The sequence below is a fragment of the Coccomyxa subellipsoidea genome (assembly GCF_000258705.1).
Source record: "Coccomyxa subellipsoidea C-169, whole genome shotgun sequence".
Classification (NCBI taxonomy): domain Eukaryota; kingdom Viridiplantae; phylum Chlorophyta; class Trebouxiophyceae; family Coccomyxaceae; genus Coccomyxa; species Coccomyxa subellipsoidea.
This window is the reverse complement of record NW_005178034.1, coordinates 951,304-964,500: the sequence shown is the minus strand read 5'-3', so window position 1 is coordinate 964,500 and position 13,197 is coordinate 951,304. Positions and strand designations below refer to the sequence as shown.

The 13,197-nt window shown below is 52.6% G+C and overlaps 4 protein-coding genes across 4 annotated transcripts; 1 reads left to right on the top strand and 3 right to left on the bottom strand.

The window, feature by feature from the left end:
• Positions 1 to 1,280: 1,280 nt before the first annotated feature.
• COCSUDRAFT_53635 (hypothetical protein) lies at positions 1,281 to 3,361 on the bottom strand. Its single transcript, XM_005647202.1, has 4 exons — positions 3,211 to 3,361; positions 2,995 to 3,084; positions 2,784 to 2,849; positions 1,281 to 2,572 (listed from the first exon to the last, which is right to left on the bottom strand). The coding sequence occupies exons 1-4, from the start codon at positions 3,355 to 3,357 to the stop codon at positions 1,613 to 1,615; spliced, it is 1,263 nt and encodes a 420-aa protein (XP_005647259.1). The 5' UTR covers positions 3,358 to 3,361; the 3' UTR covers positions 1,281 to 1,612.
• A 1,500-nt stretch (positions 3,362 to 4,861) lies between these two features.
• COCSUDRAFT_29330 (hypothetical protein) lies at positions 4,862 to 6,482 on the bottom strand (the record flags this gene model as incomplete). Its single annotated transcript, XM_005647201.1, has 3 exons — positions 6,265 to 6,482; positions 6,019 to 6,113; positions 4,862 to 5,767 (listed from the first exon to the last, which is right to left on the bottom strand). A coding segment is annotated over exon 3 (900 nt), but the record flags the coding sequence as incomplete, so codon positions are not given.
• A 919-nt stretch (positions 6,483 to 7,401) lies between these two features.
• On the top strand, positions 7,402 to 9,506 carry COCSUDRAFT_66356 (hypothetical protein; the record flags this gene model as incomplete). The annotated part of the gene is made up of 5 exons (XM_005647200.1): positions 7,402 to 7,575; positions 7,813 to 8,202; positions 8,588 to 8,737; positions 8,986 to 9,111; positions 9,462 to 9,506. The coding sequence occupies 5 exons, from the start codon at positions 7,402 to 7,404 to the stop codon at positions 9,504 to 9,506; spliced, it is 885 nt and encodes a 294-aa protein (XP_005647257.1).
• A 1,176-nt stretch (positions 9,507 to 10,682) lies between these two features.
• COCSUDRAFT_16019 (AB-hydrolase YheT) lies at positions 10,683 to 13,071 on the bottom strand (the record flags this gene model as incomplete). The annotated part of the gene is made up of 8 exons (XM_005647199.1): positions 10,683 to 10,873; positions 11,127 to 11,259; positions 11,498 to 11,553; positions 11,776 to 11,998; positions 12,165 to 12,250; positions 12,366 to 12,436; positions 12,570 to 12,726; positions 12,825 to 13,071. 8 exons carry the CDS (start codon positions 13,069 to 13,071, stop codon positions 10,683 to 10,685), a joined length of 1,164 nt encoding a protein of 387 aa, XP_005647256.1.
• Between the last annotated feature and the right edge of the window lie 126 nt (positions 13,072 to 13,197).

Here is a 13,197-nt window from a genome sequence, read left to right as displayed (position 1 = left end):
AGCCATCTGAGATCGCCAGGGTTGAGGACGTGCTGTCCGTGCAGCACGCACTCAGCGTCAATATTTAGACTCTTTCAATATTGATTATTGATGGTATTCTTGTGAAAGAGTCTCTTGACCGGCCCTGTAGGTATCGCACGCTATGAAGAGGCTTTTGCAGTCCAGGGTTGGGGCAGCACACCTCTGAACATAGGACCTGCCACCTTTGTAATCTTGCTCAAACGAAACCCTGAAATGCCTTCTCGAAGAGTGTGGTTTTCGAAATTCCTTCAAGCACCACGGCTGTGTGTGCAGGAAACCTAGTAATCTTCAACCACTGAACTTCCTTGAAGGCGGGAGCCATGCATGCACACACCGCCCTCATTCACTGGGCACTGGTCATGTACAGGTGAGATCTCAGGAAAGCAAGAGTATGATCCAAGTGTAGAAGTGCTGTAGAAATCGGGTTGAAGCCGCGGGCCAAAGCCTTGGAGCCTTAAGCATCATGCTGATGATCATAATGATGCCATCGGGTCAGTACTAGTATAAATGGCGTAAGGCTACCCATTAAGAGATTCCAGTGGGACCACCGTCGAACATTATAACCTGAGAGAAATTTCTTTAAAGCATCAAGCATCTCGAGATGTGCTCATGAGCAACGCATGTCTTGTGCTGCAGGTGCAACCCATGCCTACTATAATTACACCTTGAGGATCTGGTCCAGAGTCACATGCATGCCATATGGGCGCATGTTGCCGACTGTTGACATGACCTCTCCAAGAGTCATCAAAAAATCACATTATGACAGACATATCTTCTTAGAACCAATACAAATCTTTTGAAGACTGAAGGTCTTTATTGTCATTAATGGTGGGCAGTGGGTCATGGCCTTCCTCTAACTAAGGAAGCTTCACAACCTGGCAGGCAATCTTTCTAAGTAGCAATTCTTGTCAAGGTTCATACTGTTCATTTTTTGGCTGCTGGCAGTCAACATGCTATTAACTATTAACAACGTGGACACCTGTACATATATACAAATTTTAAGTATTAATACTAATATTAATTTGTAGTATTAGCCGTATAATTTTATCATAATATTATGATATGCTGCCAAAAATAAAATTCAACGAATTTAATTTGGTGGACCTTCATCAAAGTTTTAAAAACATGACAGGGACACCTCCATTCACGACAGGCATTGATCACATTTTGACACTTATATGAGATAGAGAGAGGCACTGCTCAGAGCTACATGAATTGCAAGAGTTGCAGGAAGTTTCAATAGGCTGCCTTTCGCTTGAACAACTGATAATTTTTAACAGCAATGCATATTTACATTAACAACATAAGAAGCTGGCACTCTGTGTTAATTATTTGCTTTAAGTGTGTGGAGAGAACAAGCTGCTAAGAGATCTTGAGATTTTTGAGCCAATTGGCAGATGATTCCACAGCGCACTCCCTTCCCAAAAAGGATCTGATGAATTGTAGAACAATCAGATTACTGTACTCTATAGAAGATTACTGTACTCTATATAGAAGCTACTGACTTTCAAAGTTTGAAACAGCATCGAGAACATCAAAATTGGCAGACAAGGCGAGATGCTCATTGCCAAATTTTCAAATGTGCCAATATTTATGTGTCCTCATCATCGCCGCCGCTGCTGTCTGAGGAGGCATCGGACCGCGCATCCTGCCAGTCCGAGTCGGAGCTGGTGCCGCTGTCCAGGTTTGTGAGGTCGGCGTGCAGCGCTTCCACAGCATTGCCTGCCATGCCGCCCAAGTGCTGATACTGTTCAAGCTTGGAGAGGAGCACCACCTGCTGCCCGAGCTGGAAAGCTTCAAGGGCTGCATGCACACCCGCCTCCCCCAGCTCCGCCGCATGGGGAACTTGTCGGGCGCTGGGCAGGCGGCGCTCTCCCCTCCCAGCGGCTTGCTGCACTTGCTGGGCGTAGTGCTCATAAAACACTACCATATCCCTGGCCTCACGCCGCACGATGGTCATCTCTTCGGAGCACCGCTTCAAGCGCTCCTGCTGCTCCGCCAGCGCGGCCAGTTTCCTAGCCAGCAACCCTGCCTGAGCAGATTGTCGCTGCCACGGCAATGTGTCTACCGCGAGCAAGCCAGGGGCGGTCAAGCGCTGGCAGTCATACTGCGCTCCCTGATAGTCCCCAGGGGCGGCATGCCAGCGCCGCAGCTGAAGGATGTCATCGCTGACTTTGGACACGATGGCTTCCATCTGGCGCCGCAACCGCTTCAGGCTAGTGCGCTCACGATATGCCGCTGTCTCCAGCTGTCTCTGTAGGGCGTAGTAATCCACGAACCTGGCTGCAATGGAAGCATGTAGCTGCTGAATCATGAACCTCTTCCGCTGACCCCCTATCTCCTGGTACAACCGGTCTGCCTCCACCCACCGCAGCTGTACCCGGTGCCTGCGCTCCCACGCTGCCAGCTTGCCCTCAAGGACTCGGCGGTGCTCATGCCGCATTTGCTCGGAGAGCGATTGCTGCCCCTCAGCTGCGAGAGTCACACTGCCACCCAGCGCGTACAACTCCTCCAAGCAGCCTTGGTAGTGGTGCTCCCATGTAAGACGGGCCTGCGAGTAAGAATCCTGACATCAGTGATTCATGCATCTTTATGTATCTTCCAAAGGTGTGCATCCCATTTGCTCTTTACAAAAACTCCACCAGTATGCACATCCTGTCATGTCTTGTCCTGTCATGTCATAAGTCACATGTCAAATGTCCTATCATGTCATATGAACAAGCACCAGTACAGCCAACTGAAGGTGCAGAGTGGAGCAGCACCGGGATGGTGGGCGCGCTTGTTGATGCCCCCTCAGACGATGTCTGCCGCTGCTCCCGGGCAGACCCCTGCGTGCAAAACAAACAATCTGCTTGCATACTTTCTTCTGAGGCAGCTCTTTACTCTGAGTCCTCTGAGCACCTCCTTCTCACTAGCATACCCATTGATACTTATTCCATGCTAGAGAAGAGCCTTCAAAAAGGACCAACACACCTCTGCTTCGTCACTTGCGCCTGCACCAGCGCCGCCTTGGAGAGGATCCTGGCCTGCCGGTGATGGGACGCCTCCTGAGCCACCGCCACCCTGCACCTGATTCATCAGCCAATAAGCGAGCATGCAAAGCATTGCAGACTGCAGGATATATCAAGATGGCATCTCCCCAGAGAATCAGTAGAGACAGGTGCAGCAACTAGGAGGGGTGCATTTTACCTGCAACTCGGGGGCTTTGATTTGGGCAATCTCCTGCTTGAGGGCCCCCGTGGACTGCCGCAGTTGTGCCAGCAGTCGAGCAGCCCTCCTATGCCACTCAAGCAGCTGCTTGGGCAACCTGCGCTCCTTTTTTCGCTGCCAAGCCATCGCCTGCACATGGACCAACATTGTCACTTCTCGCACCTACAGGGTTACAAACTGCAACATCGAGCAAGGCTACAAGAGCTTGCATCATATGAAAGGAGAACTCACCAGGTCCGTCATGTAGTCCTCCCGCGTGGCAGTCGCCATGCGCTTCAAGATGTGTGCAAATTTCCTGTAATGTGCCCAAGCCTGTTCAATGTTGTCACCAAAGGAGTTTCCTGCCGCTAGCATGCGGCGGGCGCCATACTTTTCTTGGCATGCCGGAATGTGAGCCTTCACATGCCACGGCCCCACTGCCAGGCCAGGCATACCCTCCACGTTTCCTTGAACCATCCTGCCAGCACAACACATCACCATTCAAAGGGGACGCTGCTGTGCACTCCGACGAATCCACACACTCATAGCATGACTAGTACTAGACACTAGGAGTGAAATTGTTCCATGCAATAATTGTACAGGGCACATCTTGACGTAAACGCCAGGCATGATGGACGAAAGATTATACCTTCGCCAATATGGGTCAAACTGGCAAGCAATGTCAATGAAGAAGTACTTCAGATCCTTGCCCTCCTCAGGCTTGAACTCCTTCAGCAGACGCTGCAGGAGCAACTCGTAGTAAACAAAGCACTCCGGTGTGAACAGGTTTGCCGCCACGAGAACATACCCGTGGCGGCAAACTGCTGCTGCCACGCCCTACGCACAAGCACATGCGGGAGTGTCAGACCGGCTCCAAAGCACCAGCACATCTTCTTGTTACACGCTTTCCTGCCAAGCAAGGTACATCCTGCAGAGCTGCAATTTAAGGCTGCCATAACCCTACCCCTTGTTGAACTCGCCAGATCCAAGCAAGACCCAATCAACCGTGGGCATGGTATTCAGTATTTTTACCACCTGAAGCAAGGCACGCTAGGGTGCTGCCAAGTATTACCCTTGCCAGCCGGGGCCAGGAAAAAAAGAGAAAAAAATCATGGATATATGAGATGCATGCCAACATCAGTAAGCGCAACAAGATCCCAGAAAAATGCGAGGAGACTCACTTGCACATATAGGCGCAGCTGCGTGTCTGAGGCGGTTGGCGTGGCAGCAACGAACTGAGAGCAGACCGGCCGCTCCAGCGCCGCCGGGTCCAAGGCCTTCCGTTGAGCGAGCAAGGCCTTCACCTCTTCATCAGCAATGAAGGGGCTATAGGGCAGCTTCGGCTGCAGGAAATCAGAGGCTTTGCCCGCCGCCCTGAGCTGCGTGAGTCCCAGGCAGGCGTCAGCAATGGCTGCCACGCAAGTGCGAAAGCAGCAAGGACACTGCACAGTGGGGCCCCCGGAGGCACGACTGTCCAGAGATTCCTGGGTCGCCGGGCCCACCTCAGCTGCATCTCTGCCAGTTTGAGCCGCGAGGCTGCCTGCTTCCATTTCTGGTGGCGATGACGACGCTGCTGCTTCCCTCTGAGTGTTCTCCTGGGGCGGCGGCGGCTGGCCGAGCTGCAAGTCTGAGTCACCGCTGAGCCCTGCCTCCGAACAGATGGGCTGCACGCCAAGCCTGTTGAGGTCATGTGTGGCGATGTCCATTCTGCGCCACTGTCTGACCGCCACTGGGAGGTTCCTCCAGATATTTTTGGGCAGGCCACTCAGTTGCCCGTACGGCACACAGCCGTTCCTGACGTGCACCTCCTCCAGGGCGCTAGTCCAGGCGACCATTGAGGTTGGGCTGGCGAGGCTGAGCTCATGCGTCTGCAACATGAGCGCTCCAGAGTAGTAAACCAGCGGCCTCTGTGGCGTTGCAGGAAAGCATCCCATGCTCACAGGATCGACTGTGAAGGCGGCACTGCACCCGCCACACCTGAATGCTGGGGGGCTGACCTCTGTCCTGCCGCTGATCGAGACATACACAAGCCTGCTGATCGTCTCCACCTGCTCCCACACTGATCCCACCCTCCCAGCCTGACTGCATGGACTGCAAGCGGGCAGGGCTGCTCTGGCAGCTGTCAAAAACTCTGCCTGCAGCTGCTGCTTCAGTGCTGCTTGGCGTGCAGGCTGACCAGCTTGGAAACATGTGTTCCTGAATACATTGTCATCAAAGCACGCATCCCATGCTTGGTGCAGCCGTCTATTATCCTCTTGAGCTGCCTGTTTCCGCAGACGCCGGCGTGAGGGCGGAGGCTGATAATAGGCAGCAGCGGCTTCTCCATCTCCATCTGCAAAGCCATCCTGCTGTTCTTCCTGCTGAGCTGTGTTTCTTGCAGGGATCCGCCAGGATGGAAGGGCGCTGGCCGGCCTCCGGGGTCCCCTCGGTGCAGATGTTGCCACAGTGCTGCCTAGGTTCCTCCCAAATCTGCGGCCTGGCTGCAGCAGAGCAGGAGTGTCGGCTGATGGTATCACCTTGACACTGACCCTCCACCTCTTGTTCCTGACCATTCGTCCTGCATGAAGTCATCACACAACGGTTTCTGCAAGTGATCCACCAGGACATTAAAGGAATGAGAAGTACATCAGCAGCATGCCTTCTAGTACAAGTGATACAACTATCCTTACAAGCACCTGGGCTACTTGCTACTCTTTGGGGTGCACAGTCCTCTCCAGATGCTCCTCATCAGATTGGCATTCCAAGCAAAGCCAGGTCAGGGCAGACACCCACGGCTACTCACAGCAGCAGAGGGATCGTAACGCTCACCAGAACAATTGAACTTGATGTTGGTTTAGATTGTAGACGACTTCAGTGTCTGTCCGGTGCATCAGTGCTCAATTCAGGTGAACGCTCTGTGTTGCCTGCACGCATTTCATTTCAAGGAATTGGCTTGGCAGGGCATGCAGTCACTACGAAAGAAGTAGACATGCACGTCGATGGTCGTGACATTCGATTAGCTGAGTCCAAACAAGTCAAGGATGGGGATGCCAAAAAACCGGCAAAAGTGCGAACCTCACATGGCCAGCGACAGAAGACTTCAAGAATTCGTTTAAATTACTCCCATAAACATTTGCGGCCGTCCCACCCCCCTTTCAAATCCTACTTTGCAACGGTAACCTGGCAAATGGCATTGCTGTCTTCGCAGAAACGAGTAGCGCACGATCCTATAGATACAGGCTTGACCGAAATAATTAGCTTGACGGAGGTACTATGCAATGCTGAGATTGTTGTAGGTAAATCTGAAGGATGTGCAGCATTGCTTTTGTTATTGCACGCCCCGAAGGGGCGTGCTCAGAAAGAGAGCCAAATCCACTAATGTAGTGGAGTGCATGTCCACCAAAGTAGTGGATTTTGCCCGACAGAGTAGGATGCATCAAAACCCTTTTGTAACCTCGGGCTTGCAAACCGAGCAGCGGTTTCTATTCTTTCCAGTCTCTAGGAGGCTGTCGAAGGAGCCCAATGAACGATGAGTGAGCATGAGCAGGAAAAGACGCTCGGAGCTTCGCCTTCGAAGCTCCGTGTCGATGCTCCTTCCTTTAGCCCAGGACACCACCTCGTAGGGCTTCTTCCTTAAGGAGCTTCACCATATTCTTGGATTTAAATCGTCAAATGTATGAGTGATGCAAAGAATGAATCCAGAATCGATGCCCCTGCCGGTTTTGCACCTTGTGTCTTCATTCAGCTCTGTTTGACCCGGGCGTTGGCACAGTTGCTGGTCCGGGATTCCGCCGCTCAAGAGCTACAAGCGTTGTGTGGGTGTGCAGATCGGAAAAAAATCGATACCGCCCGTGCAAACCAATTTTCCGAAGTTGTACCAAAAGCTTGATGCCGGTGCGTCCATGACACCATTGAGACTTCCAAAACGTCGATAGTTTGCAAGATGGGCTCACCAGAGTGGTCAGGAAAAATGTCATTAGAGGCAGGAAATGTCACTTGGCGCATCTTGAAAGGGAACCGAGCGTTAATAAATCGGTTTGGACAATAGATCGTCCCACCAGAGCTCCTAGTCTATTCCCAGAGGACCTCTGTCCTACCCATCTAGCTGTATGAAATCTGCCTTCAATCCAGCACACCCTTGAGGCTGCGTATTCCACCCTTGTCCTTTGTGTCATCCAAACGTCGCTCTTTCAACTAAGCCATTGAATTGCAATGGATGCAGTGCCTTTCACTCCGAGCCAGGGAGTGCTCTCACCCACACCCAGCAACATGGCTGCCCTGTGGTACCAGCATCAGCATGCCTACATGACCGACTCCCCTAATTACCACCGCTACCCAGGCACACCGGTCTACACTGTGCCAGTAGGATCAGCTGCATGGCCCTCGGTGAGCATCCTCATATCTGCCAATGCTGCCCCTCTGCAAACTAGCATGCAACCCGCGCTTGGGAAAGCCATGCAATGAGCACAGGGTCACAACCCAGCACTTGTGAGCACCTGAACCGGCTCTGCTGTTTTGCGCACGACCAAGGGGGTTCCATTCAAGAACCTCCCTGGCACAATTGGCCGCATGCCTGATGACGAGCCGGCAACTTCATTTCATGCTCTGTCTTGCTGCGCGCAGAGGCAGGTGATACAGAGGTCTGTGAGCCTTGGAGGAGGGCCGCCGTGGCCGCCAGCAATGCACTCTGCGCCGGCCTCGCCCGTCTATGCCTTCGCGCACGGCCATATGGGCGGCACATGGCAGCTGCAGCCAGTTCCCTGGCATCACTCACCCCACCCGATGACTCGCCCCGTTGGGGGCTATGTGCCCCTGTCGCCCTCCCCCTGCCAGCAGATGCCTTCTCAGGCTGGCCTGGCGATGTTCCCGCCAGCTTTCCAGCCGCCGCCGCCCCCTGTGCATGTGCCGGTGATGGTCCGGCCTGCCACCTCACCTGCGCCCCTGGGCGCCAGCCAGCACTCGCCCCAGCAGTCGGACGCAGACTCCCAATGGGACACCCTGCTGTCCTGGCAGGTGACTCCCTCTCTAGTAGAATACATCCAATCGGTCTGAGAGGCCCCGTACGACTGTTCACTGCTTGAGCGCCCCCGTCTGCAGTACATACAGAGTAAGAATGCTTCCCTGTTTCACTGCCCTAGTGTGTTCAGTGCTACTGGCAGGATGATTTCGCTGGTGTTGCCAAATTCATTTCGGAGTGTCTAAATTTTATGCTGGGCGCTGACTCTGAGAATCAAAGTCACGCAATAAATAAGCCCAAAATTTGGCCGGGCCTCATGTAATGTGTGTCGCTGTCTGTGTATGTGGTCCACCTGTCAGCTGGAGGGGTTGAAATTTGATGGTGGCAAAGAGTGCTGCAATCTATATCGGGGTGTCATGACGGCAGGGTGGTGGGTTGCAGGGTCCCCACTCTCCGGCATCAAGGGAGGCAGCCGGCAACAGCCGCATCATGAACCTGGAATTTGTGTCGGCTCTACACCACAACCACAGGGCCGTGGGGAGCGCCATGCAGCAGCTCGAACAGAGCGGCCCAGAGCCACTGCAGACAGCGGTGACCTCTCAAACCACTTGACTGCATTGAATTTTTAAAAGACATGATCCCAGTCATACCTGGTGTCTCTGACCAATATAACACCTTCACAGATAACAGCGCTAAAAACAGGTTGTCTTGTGCATCAATCAACAAAATTGTCAGACCTGATGCATGACTACGTTCATCCACGGGCTCAAATGGTGTACCATACCGTTTCCTGCATGGGAAGCATATGCGCAGACCAGTAAATTTGTGTGTCTTTCCAGGTGACAGAGCTGCGGCACCTGATGGAGTTTCACGGTGTTTTGCCATTGCGAGGGGGCAGCAAGGGGGATACCGATGATGCGAGTAGTGCCTCTATGTCGCCGGAATCAACTTCTGTAGCAACCAAGGTGATCAATGAGGCTTCGCCTTGAGCTTGTAAAGCTTTACTATATGCATGTGCAATCCCTTCTCTTCGCATGCAAATCAGCTTCGCTTTGAGGTCTGGGGGAGTTTATCTTGACACAAGACATGCGGCATGATTCAGGTCAATAGCCCAGGAGGGAAGTCATCCAGGGAGACCAGAAGGGGCCAGCCCATAGCAGGCATAATGCAGAGGAGCAGAGGACATGTGCCAATGCTGAACGCCAGGTGGGGCCTCCTACTCTTCCTGAAATGGGCAATAGCAAACATGCTCACAGCAAATGTCCAGGCCACAACCTGTCAGAGGCAATGAACTAACCACTGCACTCAATTGCAGGGCGAGGAGGACATTAAAGAGGGCATTGAAGAGGGCGGTGGATGAGCTCTCTGCAGCAGGAATCCCTGTGAGTGATGCTCTGAAGCCCCTGCCACACAGCGGAGGAGAAGTATCAGTGAGGCCCTTCCTGGTCCCATGCCTTGCAGCCTCAAAACCTTGTGCTCATGTTCCCATTACCATAGTGTCAATCCAGGGCAAACTGTTTTGTTGCTTTGCATGTAGTATAAATTGTACGGTTGACAGGAACTGCAATCCGTGGACATTATCGGTGGTGCACACTACGCAGGATGTGTCTTCACCCACCACAATTGCAGCAAGGAGGGAGGCCAGCAGGGATTGTGAGAGCTCAGGGAGCAGCTCCCCAATAACTAAGGTTGCTGTCTTCTCCCACACTGAAAGCTCTGAAGATAGCACGGCCCAGTCCATCACAACAACTGCTGCCCAGCCTCCAAAAGCCTCCCACCTCAGCAGCAGTTTGGCAGGCAGTGAGCTGAGCATTGGAGGCCCTGATAAGGCAGCAGAGGTGAGCTCATCAGCCAAGGAAGTGCTTGGCCAGCCGGTGCAGTATAGCATTGATGTGAATGCATCAGTGGTTGAGCCCATCAGTGTGCATTGTGAGCGAGAGACTTCAAACAGTCAGGACAAGTGATTGCATTTTGTCTGGGCAGCTTCCTAGGCCCTGCATTGCTTAGGCAAGGACGATACAAATGCATGCATGCACAAGGTGTGGCTAATGCTTTGATTTTCAAAATGATAGCAGCGTGCTAAAGCACTAGCTAGCGCAGAATAGAAGAAGCTTATGTGAGGTCAAGCACCCTTTACTTGTGGGGTGGCCTCTGAACTTGTACCATGTACATGGGACGTATTTACACTTTAGCATGCTGTGCAGCAGCTCTTGCAGTGATGTATTCTATAGCTATATATGAGATCACTGTTGTATACATTGCATGTAAATGAGTGAGTCTTCAATTAAATCCAACACTGGAATGCAGCCCCAAGTATCATTGCAAATACACCAAGCGATGATCACGGAGCTCCTAATCTGAACCTCTTGATCGTACAAACCTTGTACCTAGGACTATACCTACGTTGGATCAAAACACTTGAGCGGTTGATATAACATACAGGGATATCTGCGATTCCAAGAGGAATGCTGAGATCCATTATCTGGTAAAAACTAGGCAGTCTTAATGAATAGCAACGAATTAAATCTCTGTCAAGTCATTTAACTTGAAGCAATTGGCCAGGTTCGGCGTCAGTAGCGCGCTCCACGGATCTGTCTGCCCCTTGCCTGCCGCCAACGCGCGCATAGCTGGACTCTGATGGCTTCACAGGCAGCTTCCCATGCCGGTACAGCTCCAGAAGCACGCTGTTTAGCCACTCTGTGGAGGCATTGTCCGCCCAGGGAGCACCTGAATAGCAAATAACACCATGGCCTTTCATCTTCTGACAGCCTCGCCAGTTGCATCAGACATTGCATGGGACAGGATGGGATGCATCAAATTGTAGGAAGACACTGCAAGCTTGCAGCACACCGCGCAGGCCCCAGTGTGGCAGGACATAGAAGAGACAAGGGTGCACAATAAATTGAGCAGTCCAGTCACACGTCAGTACAGCTAGGCAGCAGTCTCCTTTGAGGGAAAAAGCAATGGAAAGGTCACTCACTGAGCGGCCCTTCAGGCCCTGCTGCCCAGCCGAGGTGGCCGCCACCAGGAGTGACTACAAGGGCGCAGTTTGGGTTGTCTGCCAGTGCCTCGTAGGGGATGGCGCCCTTCACTGCGATGGGGTCATCCTCTGCCTGCATTCATGCCAAGTCCCCCTCTTCGAAGAAAGTCATTATTATTACATTTTAGAGACATGTGGGAGTCAACTGAAGCTCATTGGTCTTGTCATTGACTCATTGATGCAAAAGCAAGGCAAGTCAAGACAGGCTCCATGCACCAGCCTTGGAAGGTGTGTTGCACAGCCCTCTGACAGAGCAAGATACTGCGGTGAAGTGCGCTTCATTATATGCGTGTTGAGGGGCATTGCCGCACCTGAATGCACAGCAAGGGTATGGCGACGTTTGGTACAGAGAGGGATGATGACGAGCCTGCAAGCACACCAGCCTCTCGCTCACCCGTTTCAGCATGTGCCATGCAAGGCGCTTTCCACGTCAGCGCCGTGCAGCCCATCAGCTACGTGACTGAGGAAGTGGATTGGCTGCTTCACCCCAGCGACATGAACACAGGCCATCATATGCACGCTACACAAGGTACAGTGTGCAATGGGCAGACCCTCACACAATGTCTGGGTGCAGACCACAAACCCTCACCTGCATAGTAGGCATCAACACTGGGCCACCCAAATGAGACTCTGGTGATGGCGTCATCAAAGTCACGAATCGTCTTGCAGTTGGCCGCCAGGTCCAGCTGGTAATCTCCACCAATCCCCTCAAAGAGATGCTCGTGCCGCTTGTATATGTTGCACAGCGAGGCCGCCAGGTTCCTGTCATATATGCGATTGAAGCCCACATGGAAGTTGTCATCGCACATCACCTGCAATGGTGCCCCACAGCCATTAATTCTGTCCAGCAGCTGCAGCCCTCATGTATGTGGTCACTTAGCTGCGTGTCATGAGATATGCACCTTGGGATCAAACTGTGAGCTTTTGAGCTCACAATATGGTGTCTTGGTGTCCATTAGAAGCCAGGGGGTTGCTTACCAGATTGAAGGGGTTGCACATGGAGATGGCAGCCGAGATGGGAGTCTTTGGACCCTCCTCTCCAAGATACCGCACCAGGATGTTTGCTGCACACAGAAGTATCGCTCAAAGTGTCACCATGACGCGCAATATCAAAGCGAATCTGGGGTGGGACTGCAAGAAGGTTAATGTGCCATGAAATTCTCGAATGTGTGTGCTCACCTCCAAGTGACCAGCCCGCTGCCAGAAGAGCAGAGTCAGGAAACAAGCTCTGCACCTCCTTGACCACAGCCCTGCCAGAACCACATAAACAGTTAGCACTGTCAAGGCTCCATCATACAGCTGTGCCTCTGCTCAACTACAAGGACAGGATTGGGAACACAACAGACAATGATCTGTCTCTCCAGTGAAGGGTGCATCACACACCGCATGTCTCCGGTGAACGAGGCGGAATAGAATTGGGGCGTCGTCACTGGGCCATCACTCGTGCCACGGCTGTTAAATACAATCGCTCGCAGCCCCTTTCTGCGGCATGCCCGCACCATGTACTTCACATACGAATCGTGCGAGCCCCCAGTCAAGCCTGCACGGACCACACAACACCACTAAGCTCTAATTAAGGCTGGCCGGTCATCATTGTCATGTTGTCTAACAATAGTTCTTGTCAACAGGAGACCAAACCTGGAAGCAGGATGACCACAGGTGCATCCTGGGGGAGGTCCTGCACGTGCTCAAAGTCTTCAAAGTCTAGGGCAACACTGCCGCCATCTGGTAGCCTCAGGATTCTGCGAGCATAGGGATCCAGGGCGGGGCTCCGCCTCAGCCTTGAGGCCAGGATTGTTTCTATGTGCCTGCAAGCACCAGTTTGTTTGATGTGGCTGCCAACAAAGGTCGATCTGGAAGTCCAAGGCCTGAGACAAGGAGGCATCGAGATGTCGAGCGCATACCCGTTCAGGCTGATGAAGGGAAAGAAATCATATATGGAATTGATGGTTGGACATCGGGACAGCACAGCTCTGTTAAAGGCTGTTTGCTGCATGAACAGCTCAGGCAG